A 21,072-nucleotide genomic window follows, 5' to 3' on the forward strand; every position below is an offset into this window, starting at 1 on the left:
GAACAAGGGATTGGAGTGAATGCTGTAACTCTTTATTCCTTTGGGTTGTTGGATTTCTCACTGGTGGCACTTAGAGGAATGTTATAACAATTTGGGAACATGTCTTGGGATAAAGGAAAGAATTCCAGTAACATACTGAAATCAAAAGATGCAAAAGAGTGAAAATACAGAGATGAATGAAGGCATGAATGTGTAAATATAGAAATTAATTTCATTCATTCATTCGTTATCTGTAACCGCTTATCCAATTCAGGGTCACGGGGGTCCAGAGCCTACCTGGAATCATTGGGCGCAAGGCGGGAATACACCCTGGAGGGGGCGCCAGTCCTTCAAAGTGCAACACAGACACACACACACACACATTCACTCACACATACAGACACTTTTGAGTCGCCAATCCACCTACCAATGTGTGTTTTTGGACTGTGGGAGGAAACCGGAGCACCCGGCGGAAACCCACGCGGACACGGGGAGAACACACCACACTCCTCACTGACCTCCCACAGTCCAAAAACACACGTTGCAGGTGGATTGGCGACTCGAAAGTGTCCGTAGGTGTAAATGTGTGTCTGTGTTGCCCTGTGAAGGACTGGCGTCCCCTCCAGGGTGTATTCCCGCCTTGCGCCCGATGATTCCAGGTAGGCTCTGGACCCCCCCGCGACCCTAAATTGGATAAGCGGTTACAGATAATGGATGGATTTATTTCACTAGACACGGTAATAATACGTGAATTTTAACCTCAGTTATAATATCATAGTACATTTATTTAATTTAATATTGTTTAATTGAGATCTACTGTACAGGGTTTCTCAGTGTGTGTGCTGCACTGTAAGAACGAAAGAAGTCTTGAGTTGCTAGTTACTTATGTTGACATATGGAAACTAACAAAGAACCATGGCCTGTAATTATGAGAAATAAAAATGGGAAATTTGTCTGTGCTGGGAAAGACTTTGAAGAAGTGAAAACACGTATTCCCCCAACACGTTTGTGTCACTGAGTAAAATTATTGCTTCAGACTTTAAACTGAGCTTAGACTCAGCTGCCAAATATGCTTTTTAATTCTGAATGATGTGTACGTCTCAGGTTCACTACATAAATCACCTTGTTGTTTTCTTTAATTTTCTTATTAAATTGTACTGTTGTGCTACTTATACTTTTGGTATTTTGGCTGTTAAGGTGCTGTCTACCTGTCTTGATTTTGTCCATGGTGACATATATGATCCACTCCACACAAAGCATCGTGGCTTAGTTGGATAAACACCTGTCTAATGCCTTTTGAGGCAGCCGTGACATGAGTGAGACACGTAACCCCCAAACTGCTCCCTGTGTGCTAAGGAGGTTGCAGCCTGCTGCTTCGGTTGTGTTTGTGTGTTAGACTTGACTTTATTGATCCCACACTGCCCAAGTGTATGTGGCTTCTGGAACTGATCACTAGTGTGTGTTCACTACCACTGATGGGAAAATTCAGAGAATCAGTTTCTGTAAAAAGGGATTAATAAAGATAATTATTCTGCTTTTTCTACCAGTCGCTCCAGTGGAGAGTGATGCAGAGGGGAGTGAAAACCTTCCTGAACTATCAATGAAAAATGAAGCTTTCTTGTTTTCCTAATTATGTGTTTGTGTTTAATGTACTATCACTCTGTAAAACCAGAAGAATTAATGTTTTACACAAGAGATCAGTATTTTTCTCCTGATCATTTGGTTGTAAAATGGTTATTGCGTGATTCTGCTTTAACTTTGTGTTTTGGATTTTATTCCATGAATGATTTATTCTTTTAAAATCAAAAATTTAAGATTTATAAACTCTTCTCCCATGTCTCTGGCCTTAGCTCACCTTGTTTATGACCTTGATCAAACACAGATATCATATCTGTCATACACAGGCAGACACATACACACCTCCCTTGTATCTTTTCAGCAGATAAGAGGACATATGATACGTTCACTATGATGTTTTCACTTATAGTGTTATCTTCTTCATACTATAAATTCTCTAATCCTTTACAACAAATTCAGAACCGGCTCTGATGCACAACAGACAAACAGTGCACTTCCGAAACATTGTTTGGTAAAAAAGAAGAGCTACAACTTGGCATGAAGCGTGTAACCTTTACGGGTATAATAATTTTTTCACTGTCAGTGACTGTTACCGTCCTCTCTCTATGCTTGTTTTTAATGACCAGGGGTAAGAGAGGGCATAACATGAGATGTATGAAAATCAGGTACTTTTGACGACAGTTAAGACAATCCACACAACTGCTGCTCTTAATTAGATTTAATTTGACACAGGTAACAATACAAAGAAAAAAACATGGAAAAAAAGAAAGAGAACAAAATGACTTGACAAGTGAAGCTACATTTAGAGTCCACAAAAAGGTACAAAGGTGAGTTAATTCACATTGCCAACTCACTCAGGTGGACTACGGACAGTGCCAAAGCAAAGAAAAGAACAAAACAACTTGCCTGCCTATCCTAATAACTTCCCTAAGAAGAAGAAAAAATACATGAGTGGCAATCGCCCCTTACCGCCCCTTAGTATACAATAATCTATTATTAGTACTGTTGGGTGTTTTACTAGCCTCTCCACACTGAGGTAGTGAACAACTGAAGGTTAGCACAATATCACATTTGCTTACATAACAACTTTAATTCCACAAGCAATAACAAGCAGCTTAGCCACAAACAAGCAAGTTAGCTACAAACAAAAACAACATGACCTCCTCTCCCCAGCTCTCTCTCTCCTTTATTCCAGCATGGGCCACCTTTAAACCAGAAGCCCCACCTTCACTCCAGAAACAGCTTCTTTCATTGGTCAGATACAGGGGTTGCTATTGATCACCTGTAATAGGACAGGATTAAGAGAGCAAGGAAAAAGGTGTGGAGAGAAAAAAAACAGACAGCCTTTCTGGCATATAACAGTGACTATGACCACAGTGGCAGCTCCAGCAATTAGACAAAGCAGAGGACACCTTCTGACACATGATCTAAAGTTCTAAACAGATGTGACAGGGCGATACTGGCTCCATAATCAGAACATCTGTTGCTGTGTCCATTTGTTCCCATGCATAGAAATGAGTGGTGTGAGCCTTGATGGGAAGATCTAATTATTTGGCAGAACAGAGGGCTAAAATAAACATGCATCATATCAGTTCATTCAACACCAATGGATTGGAGCACTTTGTCATTTTCCTCAGTTAAAGACCACTAAGGTGAAATGAGAATGTTGCCAATCGTCATTCAGAACCTGCACTTTCTTGCCAACCTGAAGAGAGAGCCTGAGGAGGGTTATCTGGTTTGAGGGAGAGTGTAGGAAACTACTACCCAAGTACACATGTCCTTTTCTCATTTCAAAGACAATGAATAATGCCACAAACCAACTTGACATAACCCCAATAGTGTATTTCCATGTATGTGTATGTTTCTCTTCTCAAACCTCTTTTCCAGGTATGAAAAAGGAATTTAAAGCTCAACCAAGGTTGGAAAATCAAGTCTAGTACCTAGACAAGCCATGTACCTTCATGTAGGACCACAGCTCCAAACCATGCTTTTGTTGAAGTCCTCAGATGTGTCTGGGAAGGCCTCCAGCACTAATTTAAGGAGATGCCCCATGTAGTTGGAGTTGGCCATGTACACTAAACTGAAATTAAAAATGTAAGACCTGAGATGACTTTCTCCAGGAATACATCTAGAGATGACTCTCCAGCAAGCTGGCGAAGAACAGCAAAGACAGTCAGCAGTTAGTGTGCCCAATGATTCCAGGTAGGCTCTGGGCCCACCGCGACCCTGAACACGATAAGGGTTACATATAATGAATGAATTAATGAATAAAAATGGTATCTATCTTATCTATTAATGCAAAATGTATTAAGTCTTGAAATACCCAAGGGGCATTACAAAATCCAAATGGCATCACAACATATTCTTAGTCTTCTTATTCTTATTCATAGTCTTCCATTCATCTCCCTGTGTAAATCTCATAAAATGTGCTCCTAAGATCAACTTTAGTAAAATACATGGCCCCTCTAAAGTGTGACAAAGCCGCAGGGATACAGATAATGCATGAGGATTTTTTAAGAAATCAATTTGAGACCCCAATAACCAATAAAAGTATGTAAACCATATTTTTTACAAAGAAGAAACCTGAAGTGGCTGTGGATGTTGAGGGATGAATAAAACCATGTTCTAGAGCCTCTTCAATGTACTACTCCATAACCTTCCTCTGTACCTGTTTAAATAGACATATTCTAGATTTAGGAATTAAGAGACTCCTTCGATAAAGTCAGTAGAAGTCATGGGGTGGTATGGAGGAAATTTTGGAGCATTCTGAACTGAAAAGCTCAAGTAGATCATGTATATGTCTCCAAATATGGGCTTTCAATGGAAGTAGAATTTGGTAACACTGTAGTATATTGTAAACCAGTGTTTCTCTAACTATTTTCAATCAAAGCTCCCCTTTACCGTACAAAAAACTCCTACTGGAAGCATGCAGATAGCTGACATACAGCCGCACAGTCCTTGTATGTATAATGACATTGATTCCTCCTGGCAGCACTGCATGCATGCACACAAGTCCCTGTGCCAAATGAGACACCAAAAGTGCACAGACAATTGCAGTAAAATGGACTCTCTGTTACCTGAAAGTTGCATCAAAAGTCTACACTAACACGACTCAGTGATCACGGCTTGCTCTGCAAATACTCCAGAAAGGAGGCACGATGAAAGTATGGACAGACATGTGGGTCTTTCTAGATAAAGTAGTTTGATTCTGTGAAATACACCTGTGGATTACAGAGGACAATGTCAATTTTTAAGGGATCAGCAGTATTCTGCTACACAACCAGATAGAGGTAAAATTCTGAAAGCAAGAACGAGCTACAATATTTTTATGTCCAATTAACTCTAGATGTGCAGTACAGTTACACTACAAATTACTGCAGCATATGCACTGTACTTAATGTAAAGAGGTACATGAACACCGATGCCTCTCCTGTTGTGTATTGTAAACATAATTCAGTATATTGCGCTTCACAATATACATGTCTCATGTATTTACACTGGTTTTCCAGTACATTTTCTAAGAAGATTCAGCTAAATTCTTGATCAAACTGAGCCAAAAATCTGAAAAACCTCCCAGTGGCCAACAGACTGGAAGAAGTAAATTTATATCCCAATACCAAAGAAGGGACGCAAGAACAATTTCCTTGACAGGACATGCCAAATTATAATGAAGATCATTCAATGTAGATTAGAACCTTACACTGGAAGAGACGTGCAGACATGATTGAGGAAAAGCAGAGAAATGAGATACAATGGAAGACTTATGTTGGATTGTGGAAGTGACCAAGTGATCCAAGACAAAAGTAACATGCTTCACTTCCACATATCCTTACCGAAAGTCCTCATGAAGATTGGAACAAAACATCTCAATGCTTTAATGAGGAATCTCTTCACTGATTCACAAGCCAGTCGTGATTGAAAATTGATAAACTGAATAAACAGCACCTAACTTTACCTCCACTATTGTTGTGGTTTTCAAAGGCAGTAATTCCTGTTAGAGATGGAGTTTTGTGACATCACTGACTCCATTTTGCCGGGGGAGACTTACCAGTGGAAAAGCAACAAGCTGTAAACGAACCAAGCCGAGCCGTGTTGAGTCATGTAGAGCAGGACCCATGCAGTGTAAAATCACCAAAAGTGTTCTCCTTTGGAGAATAAACAAAACATATCATTTGTGCAGGAGTCTGTCCAAATTGCTTTATGAAAAGTGGTTCATGCGTATAGTGTTTAGTCGTGTTAATATCTAATGTGCTGTTCTTGTCTTGCTTTCTCTTGTTTTCAGTGGATCTTTCAGAACCTTGGTGCTTTAGGACATCCAGCGTCAACATTGAAAGATCTGCTGGCCTTTGGGTTTCTTCAATGTTTCTATTAAGTACAAGCAGAGCAAGTAATTTTTGATGATCTTAGTCTGTTGGAAATAAAGGAAAAGCCAAAAATCAAATAAAATATTAACCATCCATTATCTGTAACCGCTTATACAACTTAGGGTCGCGGGGGGTCCAGAGCCTACCTGGAATCATCGGGCGCAAGGCGGGAATACACCCTGGAGGGGACGCCAGTCCTTCACAGGGCAACACAGACACACACACACGGACACTTTCGAGTCGCCAATCCACCTGCAACGTGTGTTTTTGGACTCCGGAGCACCCCCACGCGGACACGGGGAGAACACACCAACTCCTCACAGACAGTCACCCGGAGCGGGAATCGAACCCACAACCTCCAGGTTCCTGGAGCTGTGTGACTGCGACACTACCTGCTGCGCCACCGTGCCGCCCATAAAATATTAACCAATGCAAATAATTACACTGTCTCCTGTCGTCTTTGCTGTAAGCGCTCTACAGTCCATTGTGGGCCAGTGATGGCCCTTGGTCATCAAATGATAAGGAGCACTAAGACAACACTGATCTAGAGACTACTTCAACTCCACTGACATTTTAGCTGTTAATTTAAAGGAAAATGACTCATAGCATTCCATGACATGAACTACATCATATTTAAATGGTGTGTGTGTGTGTGTGTGTGTGTGTGTGTTTGTGTGTGTGTGTGTGTGTCACGCTGTGAAGGACTGGCGCCCCCTCCAGGGTGTTCCCGTCTTGCGCCCAGTGATTCCAGGTAGGGTTTGGACCCACCGCGATATGAATGAGGGTTACAGACAATGAATGAATGAATAAATTAATGTGGAAATACATTTATTCTGTAGGTAAAAGGGAAAAGAGTAATAAATAAATGTAAAAATGTTAAATTTAAGAAATGAAATTTAAAATACAGAATAAATATTATAAATAAAGGAATAATTATATAAATGTGATATACATCAAATTAATAAATATGAAAAATATGGACTTTAACTCTGTACAGTTACTACACGTTGTCCTCTGTCAGTAAATGTGTAATTGTTTAGATATTTGGCTCCACCTTCTGGTGGTGTGTAGTCACTACAGTGTCCTCTATCAGTACAAACTGGGGAACTCGTGAAGTTATAGTCATAATGTGGCAGTATCCTGCACTGTCCCATTTATTGTCCCTCCCTCAGGGCTAAACCCAGTCTTAGGGGTAATACATATAATCACAGAAAGGCATTAGCACATCAACTGAGCGAAGGATGAAATCACTAGTACAGTCAAGTCACATCAACTTACAGACAGAACTGCTCTCACACACTCTCATTAACAACATCACTGTAACGAACCACATTAATCACACCCCCGCCCCAAACCCTTCCCCTGGACCACTCCACCCAGAGAAACCAGGTGACCCTTACCATCATCCTGTAGGGGAACAGGTAACCACATTTCACAATAAAAGTCCTGACGGTGACGTCCTCAGGAGATCAGGAATAAGAGAAAACGAGTCAGAAAGAGCTCACATGTGAGGGGACGGTCTCCACGCTACTTCTCCATTGCCTTTAGCTAAAAACTGCTGGTCTCAGTAGAAGTGATGCTTTGTCTCTGACTGAAATAAATGCCTAAAAATGTGCTCTGCCAACAAACAAGGGCCTGCATCACATCATCACTGAAAGCACGGTTTAAAGATAAACCCTTTATTACACACACAGATAGACACAGTGTCTTCTCGGTTGTGCACGTTTGATTCGGACACACTTTATTACAGGCTTACACTGTGCAGACTGAGGCTCACAGAACCATAAGTGTTCTGTCAAAGCAGAGGAGAACTATCTAAACTCACTGTGCTGCGATCCTCACCTTTCCCCAATATCTGTGGTTCTGACCGGCACAGGAATGCAGAGATGGCACAGAGTATGGCTGCCATGTTGCAAGCTCCCTCTTTCTGCTCCCTGTACCTGGATTACCTGATCATATCGTGCAGACCAATGTGACTACCAAGAGAGATCTCTGGGGTGTGTGTCACTGCCATATATATTCCCCCAGAGGTGGACACGGACCTGGCACTCGGGGACCTCTATGAGACGATAAACAAGCAGGAAACCCACGCCTGGAGGCTGTGTTCATTTTTGCTGGCATCAAACCTGAGGAAAGTTGCTCCCACATATTTGGCGACCACTGGACCACTGCCACACCCCACTCTGAAAAGCGTACAAAGCCCTCCCAGACACAGCTCCAACATCGTCATTAAATTTGCTGAAGATACGACAATCGTGGGCTGGATGTCCAACAACGATGAGGCAGCCTATAGAGACTCAGTGGTGCCAGGATAAACACCTCTCTGTAAACATCGTCACAGGGGCTTGGTGGTGAGCACGTTTACCTTCCAGCGCTGGGATCTTGGGTTCAAGTCCCATCTGGGTGGAGTTTCCATGTTCTTCTCGGTCCAAAAACACACGTTGGTAGGTGGATTGGTGACTTAAAAGTGTCCATAAGCATGAGTGTGTGTTGCCCTGCGAAGAACTGGCGCCCCCTGGTGCCCAGTGATTCAGGGTAGGCTCCGGACCCACCGCTGCCCTGAACTGGATAAGGGTTACAAACAATGAATGAATGTGGTACAGGAAAATGTAGGGTAAGGTTTAAGCATTCAGCCACATTAAATACTCTGGCTTTCACACCTGTGGACAATTACACTTCACTATTTACTGACAACTTCACTCTTTATAGCACTCTTGTACCACACCTATTTTTACTTTTTTTTTTTACTCTATTTATTGTTATTTCTGTTTGTCTTTTCTTGTGCACTCATTACAGAACTGAGACTCTACAATTTCCTTCGGGATCAATAAGCTCTTATTTTATCTTATATGTCACATTTTTCCAATATGTGCTAATAATGCCTTTGTACGTTATACTCACGATCCAGAAAATCAAAACAAACACGCTGTCCTCTACAGGAACTGTGTAATTGTTAAGATATTTGGCTCCACCTTCTGGTTGCGTGTGGTCACTACATGGTCCTCATATAGTGCCTGCAGTGACACTTGCTGTACTCGTCAAGTTATAGTTATAATGTGGCAGTAAATACACACAAACACGGCTGTAATACAGTTGTTAAATCAAACACTATGGTCCAAACAGGAGGTTTACTGAAGTCAGCTTCTACTCAGGGTGCACCAATGAAATGAACTGCTCTTGTCACAATTTACAATAAATATGCTACATGTGTGGCGCAGTAGTGCGGTGTATTACAGCAGGGAGATGTGTGTGTAATGTGTGTGTGTGTGTGTGTGAGAAAGAGAGAGAGAGAGAGAATGGGACAGGGATTGAGGTGGAATTTGCCCTTTTTCTACACCAGAGGGCATCTGAACTCCAAAACTGAGTTCAGCTGGTTCTACAGGTTGGAATCCATCTTTGAGATAGATCCCAGTGTTGCCATACACCACAACATAGCCCTTCAGAATCCAATAACATTGGATTCATGTGTGTGTGTGTGTGTGTGTGTGTGTGTGCAAATCTGTCAGATGCTGCTTCTTGACATACCTCTGATTTGCACCTTTGTTGCAACATATAGAATGGGTGTGGCTTCCCAAGTGTGTGTGGCTCTATTCTGCTAGAGGCAGAATTTCCACTATGTAATCCCCATGCAATGCTTTGTAAATATCCCCTTACCCTAAAAGTTTTTATTTATGTTTTCTTTTACAGATTTTTTAAATATTACTTTAATTTTTATTTATTTAATTATTTATTTATTTATTTATTTATTTATTTATTTATTCATTTATTCATTCATGTATTTATTTATTTATTTTGGTATATTATTTGCTTTTGCTTTATTATTATTATTATTATTATTTTATTTTATTTTTTTTGGTCTTGTGTTTGAATCCTATAGGTGGTTAGGGGAGAAAGGGAAGTATTTTGTGAATCAATTATTATTTATTTTGTTTTTATTTATTTTTTCCTTCAAACAGGTGTAACAAGAAGCCCGCGAACGGCAAACAAAGGAGATGCTAAGTTGGTGTTCTCAGAAACAGATAAATATTAATGTAACTAAAGTATCTAAGCTTGTTTCTTTTAATTGTTCTTTAAAAATCCATTTGTGTCTTTTCATTCCCCCCCCCCACCCTTTTATTTTCTCTTTATAGCCTTTTATTGTATCTGATTTAGCCTTCTCTTTTCTGTATAATCTTCTCTTTCAAATGTTTCTTTTACTTTTGTTTTCACTTCTACACTACAGCATGGTTAGAATATGTACCAGGGGTGTACACCTCCAGTCCTGGAGGGCCGGTATCCATCAAAATGTGACGATTCCTCTGCTAAAACACGCCCCTTAAACCTGGCAATTAACAGCTGAGTTGAACCAGGTGTGTGTGATCAAAGGAATCACCAAACTTTGCTTGAATGCAGACTTTGCATTCTGTGGCTAATTTGCATTTACACACACACACAACAAATTATTCATTTTACACATGCAAACTATTTCTTTCATACACACAGGGAGAAGGAGGGAGTGTGAGCCTGCCACCACTGAAGAAAAATATCCAAGAAGAAACGGAATCAAGTTGAAGATTGACTTAATAAAGCCGGTACAGATCAGTAAAAAAATAAGCCCTGATACTGATCTTTGAGATTGGATGGGTACATCCCTACACAGTGGTCGGCTAATCCACTGGAAATTAAGCCCAGTTTTCAGTGGGTTGGATTGCGGGGGGTTTGTGGTATATAAAGCAGAGTAGTAGGCCAAATTTGTCAAAACATCACTGGAGTTTCACATGCATGGATGAGACCTAAATGTATTGATTTAACACAAGTTTATAGAAAAAAATGTAAAAATAACAAATAATCATATTCATGATGAGCAGTTTGTGAATTCTGTTAAAATGAAAATTTCCAGAGTACTGTATGAATCTGTTTTAATAACCAGACATACAGAAGAATTTTTTGTAGATATTAAAGGCAGTTGATAAAAATCTGCATGTATTCAAGCAAACATTTGCACACGTACTTCTGTTAGAAATTCGGCATTGAAGAGTCAGGAGACTGGAGTTCGGTGTTGACTGGAGTTTATTTACACATACACAGGACAATGTATGAGTACAACTGAGTGATAGTATTCTATCTCAGGATGATCTGAAGTTTGAAAACTGGAGGCTTGGAGGTTTCCTCGTGTGGATGCAGAAAAGCATGGGTACAGCTTCATCATCAGTTTGTCACCATTTCAGTCTATAGCCAGTTCATTCTGTACCCAATCCAGTCAGTTCTCAGTCCAGTCTGTGACTGTGGCCACTCCAGTCTGTTCCCAATCCAGTCTGACACCAAATATTTTAGGAGGGCCTTATATACATTGGAGTAGTGGGGGAAGGGAATTGGAGGAAGAAGAGAAGTGAGAGGAGGAGTATGCAGAATGAGGGTGATGAAGAATGTGTGTAAGACAGAGGAAGTGGGGAAAGGGTGAGAGAAGATGGAATCAAGGGAGAGGTAGGAGGAAGAATGGGAGTGAGAGGAGGGGTAGGTGTGATAAGGGTGATGATCAAATTAAGAAGGAGATAGAAGAAGAGGAGTGAGTGGAAGGGTATGATGAAAGACAGTTTCTTTCACTTCACATTAACATTACACATCCATTATTAGAGTATAATCAATCTCAGTCTTTGCACTTCCTCCTACAGAGCTGCATTTACCTTTTGTTATTACTTAGATAGTGTCCTAAGAGAATAAATAAACTGTGAAATAATGTGCCCTGGTTGAGGCTGAGAGTAGTACTCCAGTGTGGCCGTTATTCTTCCTTGGTAAAAAAAAAAAAAAAAAAAAAAAAAAAACTAAGCATGTTGTGGTTCACCCGGTGTTCTGTTGGGATTCAGTGAGTGGTCTTCTGGGATTCAGCAAATTGTCTGTAGGTGTGAGTGAATGTGTGAATGTGTCAACGTACGATGGACTGGTGCTCTCTCCAGGGTGTTTTCCCACTTGTGGCCTGTGATTCCAGACAGGCTCTAGACGCACAATTACAGACAATGAATGAATGAATGTTGTGACTAAGCAAGAGGTCTGTTGTGATGGAATTGGCGTCTGTTGCAACTCAGTTGTTGGTCTGTTATGGTTCTATGGATCAATGGTGGTCTTTTGTATTCACTAGATGTCTGCTATAGGTCTGCTGTAATTCAGTACATAGTTGAATGGGATTTCATGGTTGGTCTTTTGTGATTCAGTGGGTGATTAATTGTGATTCTGTGTGTGGTCTACTGTGATTCATTGTTAAAATTCATTGACTCAATTGGTGATCTCTCTGCTCCGGCAGATAGTGTTAAAAGGCATTGCACTGCGGACAATGCCTACAATGCCATCCTTGTTTGAGGGAGGAGCTCCAGGAGGCCAGGAGAACTTTAATTTTTGAATCAGGGATATGAAGAATATGAAGAGCTCTGTCCTTGCTAGATTTTCACCAAGGCATACCCTCGGACCTGTAGCACACACACACACACACACACAAACACACACACACACACACACGCACACACACAAACACACACACACACACAAACACACAAACACACAAACACACACACACACACAAACACACACACACACACACACACACAAACACACACACAAACACACAAACACACACACACACACAAACACACAAACACACACAAACACACACACACACAAACACACACACACACAAACACACACACAAACACACACAGAAGTTAGAGGTGATTCCAGAGTTTCTGGAACTGATCAGCCTTACAGCTGAGGCAGATACTTCAGTTACTCTCTGGTAAACTCAAGCAACAGACTCACCCAGAGAAAATGGTAGGAAGGAGTCGTTTTTGCAGAACTGTCCTTTCTCATCCAGAAAGTTCTCTGGATTGAATGTGTCCGGATATTTCCAGTGATCTTTGTCGGTCATGATGGCCGTTAGGTTGGGCATGATCTGTGTTCCCTGCCATAGGAGAAAGTACCAGATGATTATGATGTCTAACAGGTAGCCAAAGGTGTTGATCAGAATACAAATATTGTTCTGTCATCTGTTAAGTCTATAATGGTTTCTATTGTTTAGTCCTTTTTGTTTTGTTTCCTCTGTCCTCTGTTTTTTTTTTTTTATTGTCGTTAACGTCATACTAATTAAGAGCAAGGACGGAACGAAACCTTGATCTGCTATGTCGAAATCAGAGGCTTTACCAAGGGTGACCTCTTTCTGGGACCTTTAAAATGTGTCCAGCTGGGATTAATACATCGACAAAAATGGGATTTTGCTGTCTGCAGGTTTTCCCCCATTCCAATTCTTGTCCTAAGCCCTAAACCCTTTCTGGAAGAGCAAAAAGTGTGATGATGCTGTTGTAGGTGAGCAAGAGGGGTGCAAGGGTTCAAGGGGTCGGAGAGCAGAACTGGAATACACTCACGTGTGTACATCACTATGAATTAAACACCATTCACTGGTTTTCACAGTAAAAAAAAAATAAAAAACAAACATCATTGTTACAGTTAAACTTCACTATTAGAATGTAATATTGGTTTCTGACGTGATCTTGAGTTTTCTGGTGTAAATGAGTCACTTGAATATTATTTCAATAAAGTGCTTCCATTTTGTCGTTTTTTATGAACAGAAAATAATTTTATTTATCATAAACTGTCAGGAACTGACAAAGTTTTTTATTTATTTATTTATTTTTATTAATTTGTTATTATTGTTTAAGGCCGAATGTTGATGGAATCTGTCCATAAAGGCATTACACCCACCCCACACCTGCATGCTTCCAACCTGCTCCAAGTCTCCTCTTTTTTTTTTCTTTAACCAAAAAATTGTCAACCTGTTTTAGCCACACAGTACTACACCAACAAGTGTATAATCCCTCCACCCCTACCGTAGGAAGGTTGTATCCTCTCAGCTTTATTGGCTGTGTGGTTTCATGGACCACGCCAAGAGGGACAATGTTTGCGGAGCGCTGGATCTCGTGGATGGTGGCATGAGTGAAGGGCAGCCGGGCACGGTCGTTCATACAGGGAGAGCGGTCAAACCCCAACACAGTTACAATCTCCTCATGGCAACGCTCTGGAAAATACAATCAATGTATTTTTCTATCAAATACTGTTCCTTACACCTCCCTTGGATAGACAACACCAATCAAGCCATTGCTACTGGAGACCTATTGCTGTACCTTGTATTTCAGGGTGGTCCATCATGTAAATGAGACCCCATCTGAGAGTGTTGGCTGTGGTCTCTGTCCCAGCAGCGAAAATGTCTATGGTTGTCCTTATCATGTTTTCCTCATGAAACGTAGAGTCCTCGTTTGACTCTTGCTGCCCAAAACAAGAAAAAGTCTGTAACACTGCTACCAAAGAATACTGAGCCTTGCATTCATGGCTTGACAATAACAGAGGTGACACTTAACACCAATATTTTCTCACCCTGCTTATCTCCACCAGGTAGGCATCAATGAAATCCCGAGGGTTTGCTGGATCCAGAGTCTTCCTGTGTTCCTCCACTTTTTCTTTCATAAAACTTTTTAAGTGTTCAGCATTTCGCCAAATCTTCTGCTGTGGCCCTGGGAGGTATTTCATGAATGGGACTAAATTGAAGACCTGTAGAAAAACAAAGCCTTTTAGAATCTGTATTATGGTTATTAACCATATGAAACTAGTTGGTAATCACCTGAGCCATAGCTGATCCAGAAAGGCGCCCATTTTCATTCAGAATTTTCAGCAGCTCAGCAAATTGCTTGTTGTCAAAATCGAAGCGGTCACCAAAGACGATGGAGCAGATTATGTTGGACACTGCGTTCATGATCTGGTGGATGGGGTAAAAAGGTTTCCCTTTGAGAAAAATGACAAAAGGATGGATGTGATTAGGAAATATACAATCATACATAACTTTACGATAAAAAAAAATATAATTAAAATATTTACATTGACACCGGTTACTATTAATTGTCCATTTAATCAGTTTTTGGTTCCATAAATGACCTTGTTTTTTTAAGAGATTTGGGAGAGTGAAAAACTTTAAAGGCTCAAAAATACATCAATCAATCTTAAGGTTCTGGAATGGAACCAAAAGTGGTTATTTCATGGCATCACTCATCGCCCTGTGTAGCATCTTTATTTTTAAAAGTGTACAATTAAAGACTGATTACTCCTAAGAGTCCAACTGTTACTCTGCATAGTCTGCTAGAAAACGTTGTGTCACAGCAGGTGTGCTCTTACCTACAAAACAATGACATTCATGACATTTTTCAGTCTGGATTTAGACCAAATCACAGCACAGAAACAGCTCTAACAAGAGTAACTAATGACTTACTCCTTTCACATGATAAGGGCTATATCTCTATTCTGGTGCTGCTTGACCTTAGTGCAGGATTTGATATCATAGATCATGTGAGGCTACTTGATAGGCTGGAAAATCTGGTAGGAATAAAAGGATCTGCCCTCTCTTGGTTCAGATCATATTTATCTGACCGTTATCAATTTGTTTATCTGAATAATAAATCCTCTAATCATACTTTAGTTAAATATGGTGTTCCACAAGGATCAGTGCTTGGCCCTGTATTGTTCACACTCGACATGCTGCCACTGGGTCGACTAATCCGTAAGCATGGTATTCAATTCCACTGTTACGCTGATGACACACAACTGTATATAACAGCCAAACCTAATGATGTTGCTTGTCTACATAAAATAACAGAATGTCTAACTGAAATTAAAGACTGGATGATGCAAAATTTTCTCATGTTAAATTCTGATAAAACTGAAGTCTTGTTACTAGGTACAGATACTCAGATACATTCACTCAGAAATGCTGCTATTAATCTTGATAATTCAACAGTAAGACACAATACCATCACTAAAAACTTAGGGGTAGCCTTTGATTCGACTCTCACATTTGATACCCACACATCCAATACAGTCAAAACCGCCTTCTTCCACCTACACAATGTTGCCAAAATTCGACATATTTTATCCTTAAAAGATGCAGAGAAACTAGTGCATGCTTTTATAACTTCACGTTTAGACTACTGCAATGCGCTCCTGGCAGGGAGCTCGTGCAAAGCGTTACACAAGCTTCAGTTAGTTCAAAATGCAGCAGCCAGGGTGCTCACTAGAGCTAGAAAATTCGAACATATCACCCCAGTTCTCTCATCCCTACACTGGCTACCTGTAAAATTTCGCATTGACTATAAAATACTCCTCTTAGCTTATAAATCTCTAAATGGTTTAGGCCCACAGTATCTTACTGAACTTCTCATACCTTATCGCCCGTCACGTACACTTCGTTCACAGGATGCCCATCTACTCTTTGTTCCTCGCTTTAAGAAAAACACAGCAGGAGGAAGAGCCTTTTCTCACAAAGCTCCTCAACTCTGGAATAGCCTCCGGTTACTTTACCGGTAGCTTTCTAGTAACCGCCAACACTCTGTCTGGCGCTGGGTTCTCTTGCCTGACCCGTGGATGCTTTTTTCACAGGAAAATTTTTACCATGACCCTACTAACCTCTGTATTTGTATTTGTTCCCTTTGTCTGGTTTTCTTTCTCCTGTCTCTCCCATGCTTTGAGATGTCCTGCTGCTCTCCAGCTGTTGCCCTAATCCAGCCCCTGTGTATCCTGTACAAGATCCTGGCCTTGTCTCATCTACACTATCATGCTTGGCCATGCTGTTTTATCTCAAATTAACTCTGCACCTACTTTTAACTCTCACAGAATCACTGATCGCCTTCTCCTTCCTCAGACTCATACATCACTAATATATTACATTTACATTACTATAACCCCTTCATCTGTCATCATTTCACTTTTATTTCTGTTCTGTTCTCTGTTGTGTCTCCGGTGTCAACCTGAGGAGGATGGGTTCACCGTATGAGTCTTGGCTCCTTCCAAGGTTTCTTCCTCGTGTGCTGAGGGAGTTTTTCCTTGCCACTGTTGCCCCTGGCTTGCTCATAGGAGGCTTGGACCCGGATCTCTGTAAAGCTGCTTTGTGACGACTTTTTGTTGTGAAAAGCGCTACATAAATAAATTTTGATTTGATTTGATTTTGTAGCTCCCTTTCTTGATGTTATTTAATGGTCATGACACCAGAGGACCAACACAGCAGGTAATATTTGATAATAATACAGTGTCATGTAGTTGTGGTGGTAGGAGTGGATCAGACACAGCAATGTTGCTGGAATTTTTTAATACTCCCCATGTCACTGCTGAAATTAAGTCCACCAAACAAAAATTATCCAGCCAAGAGCGTCCTGTGGGCAGCATCCGTTGACCACTGCTGAAGGACTAGAGGACAACCAACACATACTGTTCAGCAACAGAGACAACTACTGTCTCTTCACTTTACAAGGTGGACCAACGAGGTAGAAGGAAAAATACAAAGTGCACCTCTATGATTACTACTTGTTATTCCCAGCTGGTACACCAAAGGTCCTCCTCCTCCTCCTCCTGACCTGCATATTTACAGCTGGAGTATGCAAAGGTTGTGTTAGTACCTTCTTGTTTCAGCAACTCCTTGACGAGGTAATGTGCCTCTTCAGCCACTCGTTCTTCTATGGATTTCTTTCCCAGACCAAAATCACGCAGAGTGTGAAGGGTAAAGCGCCGCTGCTGCCTCCAAGAATGACCATACTGGGCCATCACGATCCCTGAGAGACAGAGAGAGTAAAAAACTATGGTTAGAAACAGCATGTTTGTCAAAAAATTGTGGAAGGTGGGTTTTTTTCCAGAAGTAAGAGTAAATCAAGTTAAAGTGTTGTGGGAGTTGTACTGACCATAACCTTTGTTGATCCAACGGACTAAAGGGAGGTCTGGTCTCCCAGAAGATACAGCCCCATTCTGGACAAAGACTTCCTTTGCTAACTGAATGCTGTTTAGCACAATCGTGGGCTTACTGCTCAAGTATAAGGAGCACATCTCGCCATATTTCGGCATCTGGAGATGAAACATGTTTACACCTCTACACATCTTTGGACTGGGAAGGTATATATGCTTAGTGCAGCAGATTCACACACATGCATGATAATCCAGAAATGTTCTGGAGTTTACACCAGAGAATCTAAATGTTTGAATATGATCACCTGCAAATGTCACGCCCTTGTCCTGTCGTGTCTGTTTTCCCTGCCATGTGCTCTCTTAGCACATGGCTCTGTTTGTTATTGTCCATGTCTCCGCCCTAGTCCCGCCTTTGTTCCTCCTCCTCGTCAGTGTCCTCATTAGTGTCATTTGTAACCCTGCTCCCTCGTTATCTGTTTCAGGTGTCCCTTGTCTGTGTGGTGTATTTAAGTTCCCTTGTCTCTCTTCCTTGTGTTGGACATTCCATGTTTGCCTGTCTGTCTTGTTGGTTCTTTGATTCGGTCCATGTCTGCTTGTCTGTCTTGTCTGTTTCTCGATTTGATTCACATCCCTGGTCTATCTGTTTCTTCCATGTGCTTTGTGAGTTGTTTAGTTGTTTAGAACTCTGTTTAGCAGCAGGTAGTGTCGCAGTCACACAGCTCCAGGAACCTGGAGTTTGTGGGTTCGATTCCCGCTCCAGGTGACTGTCTGTGAGGCGTTGGTGTGTTCTCCCCGTGTCTGCGTGGGTTTTCCTCTGGGTGCTCTGGTTTCCTCCCACAGTCCAAAAACACACGTTGGAAGGTGGTTTGGCAACTCAAAAGTGTCCATGAATGTGTGAGTTGCCCTGTGAAGGACTGGCGCCCCCTCCAGGTTGTATTCCTGCCTTGCGCCCAATGATTCCAAGTAGGCTCTGGACCCACCGTGACCCTGAACTGGTTATGTGGTTACTGATAAGGAATGAATGAAAGAATGTTTAGTTCTGTGTTCTAGTTTAGTTTAACTCTGTGTTCTAGTTTAGCGTCTGTGGTTCTCTCTGTCCAGTTCCCTGTTTGTCCAGTTCTCTCTCTGTCCATGTCCCTCTGTCTAGGTCATTCTTTCAAAGTCTCTCTCTGTCTAGTTCTTAGTCTGTCTTTGTTTTGTTATATTTTGGTTGTAAATAAAGTCACTGTGTTTTAGCGTGTGCGTCCGCCTCTGCGTACCTGACAGCAACATTTGTCCCCAGACATTCCTTTGGACTATATACTGATAGCTTGCTAGTATAGAGACCAGGTGAAATCTGAGTTTGTGAAAGGTAAATTTGAGAACAGAGTGAGAAATATTCTGGGGTTTCTCTGGCACTCACTGCACAGGCACTGCTCCATGTCTAAAACACATTTCATTTCCCACTGTGAGAAGCACCTGACAAAGAAGATCTTCCGTTGTGAACTGCATGTGTCAAAGACCACTCCAGGACATCTCCGGACCTGATTCTCCAGAGCTTTTCTAGAAAATCTCCAGAGAGCATTTAATGCCACCCTACAGAATTTCTCATGAGCATGTTCTTTTTAAAAGACTATCATTTATTAATCATTCGGTTCTTGGCAATAACTTTTAAAAGGAACATGTTTATGAGAAGTTTATTTGGGTGGTGTTGCATGCTCTTACATTTATTTTGTAAGAAAATGTCTGAATGTGTGCTTTAGTGGTGTATTATGTATTTTTGTTAGATTATACCATTAAAAGTGGCTTTGACCTAAATATATCTCTATGAGCAAGGTTTACCTTTTCTAATGATAGCTGACTTTTCTTTAAATATTTATATATATTTGAAATAATAATAAAAATGAAGTAAACTGACTCTGACTGACAGTGTTAGCTGCTCAAGCTTTGGAAAAGCACTGGGGCATTATGGGAAATGTTGTGTCTTTGAGTTTGCGCAGCATGTCCTGTTTATAGTTCTTCTCAACAATCTAGGATGAGTTTGAATTTTACTGCATTGTACTTTTAGTGGGGCACAGCAACATTTTACCAGTGCACATGGATCATTAAAGTATTAAACTTATTTTGTCTGCACTCACTTCCTATTTGTATTCTTTACTTATAGCCTGTTTTCACACTCATTTGGAATAACAGTAAAGGTCGTTCTGTGAGCTATGCACAGTAGCATAGCATAGTAAAAAATGTTTGGAGGGAACAGACGGACATTTCTTTCTTGTTTGAGCCTGAAGCATCATCCTTTTGTGCATGTTCAAACAGAATTCAGAACAAAATACTTAGATTTGATCTCAAAATCAGATTTGGGCCACTTTTACCTGCTGTGTGAACTTAGCCTTAGAGTGCGTAATGGAAAGGTGTAACATCAGTTCTAGTGGTAGGAATATATGTATTTACGTATAAAATAAATAAATACATTTGTTTCATAAGATCTTGTTATCTTTGGACATGTTGTAAAATTAGTAGAATAGATAGTATTCCAGTTTGACAAACAAACTTTACACATCTCCCATGCTATATTTCTAGCAGGCACAACACAGATCTCTTATCATATATATTCCTTGGTTTTTAGAGCACTGCAGCTTCTCACAGCTGTGTTCAACCAATAATCAACTACAGCACAGATGTAGTAATCAGTCTGATGTAGTGAACATACTACCTCCAGAAAGACAGGACACTGACCATTTTGATATAGCTCATTCGATCCTTCAAGAGCTGGGGCAGGTTCCCCACGAAGGGCAGAGGTTTAGGTCCAGGGGGGCTTCTGCTTCTGGATGCATTCAGCTGAAAAATTTCCAGCAGTAGAAGTGAAATTAGACCACCCAGCAGGGCCAAGCCCACCACGGTCCAGTCCAAATAATGCAGCACTGACTCCATTCTGAGAAAGGTACTGGATACAACAGAAGATCAGGTTTTATAGCACAGATACAGGAGAAGGAGGGAGGGAGAGGGCCATTTATTCATCTGATTCTTACCCGATAAGAGGTCAAAGACCTTTCAGCAAAATAAAGCACTGCACATAAAGTTCATGAACAAAGTAAACATTCATAGCTGTTGCAACACAGTGATCTATTCAGCATAGTGAAACTGATAAGTTCAGTGTTTCCAAAATGTTACAATACCCTATATTATAGGGTCCTTCAACGTTCTGCAAGTGGATTTAACACTAGAAAGGCCATGACTGACTTTCTGATTATAGAAATTACATGTAGTCATTTTGATCAAATAAAACAACCGCATATCGCTAATATTTTAATCTTTAATTGCACTTTTTATGGGATCAGTGATGATAGGCCTTCAATGGTCATTATGACCCTGTTCAGTACAATGTGTTTTGTATAATTTGCTCAGTAACAAAACTATACAAAGACTGCTGACTACC

At 40.8% G+C, this 21,072-nt stretch overlaps 1 protein-coding gene across 1 annotated transcript; it reads right to left on the reverse strand.

Annotated features, from left to right (window-relative positions):
• Positions 1-10,960: 10,960 nt before the first annotated feature.
• LOC136697603 (cytochrome P450 2B4-like) lies at positions 10,961-20,584 on the reverse strand. Its single transcript, XM_066672819.1, has 9 exons — positions 20,373-20,584; positions 17,657-17,816; positions 17,378-17,530; positions 14,560-14,720; positions 14,316-14,489; positions 14,066-14,207; positions 13,772-13,959; positions 12,708-12,849; positions 10,961-12,361 (listed from the first exon to the last, which is right to left on the reverse strand). Exons 1-9 carry the CDS (start codon positions 20,565-20,567, stop codon positions 12,171-12,173), a joined length of 1,506 nt encoding a protein of 501 aa, XP_066528916.1. The 5' UTR covers positions 20,568-20,584; the 3' UTR covers positions 10,961-12,170.
• Between the last annotated feature and the right edge of the window lie 488 nt (positions 20,585-21,072).

Source organism: Hoplias malabaricus, chromosome 5 (assembly GCF_029633855.1).
Source record: "Hoplias malabaricus isolate fHopMal1 chromosome 5, fHopMal1.hap1, whole genome shotgun sequence".
NCBI classification, from domain to species: Eukaryota; Metazoa; Chordata; class Actinopteri; order Characiformes; family Erythrinidae; genus Hoplias; species Hoplias malabaricus.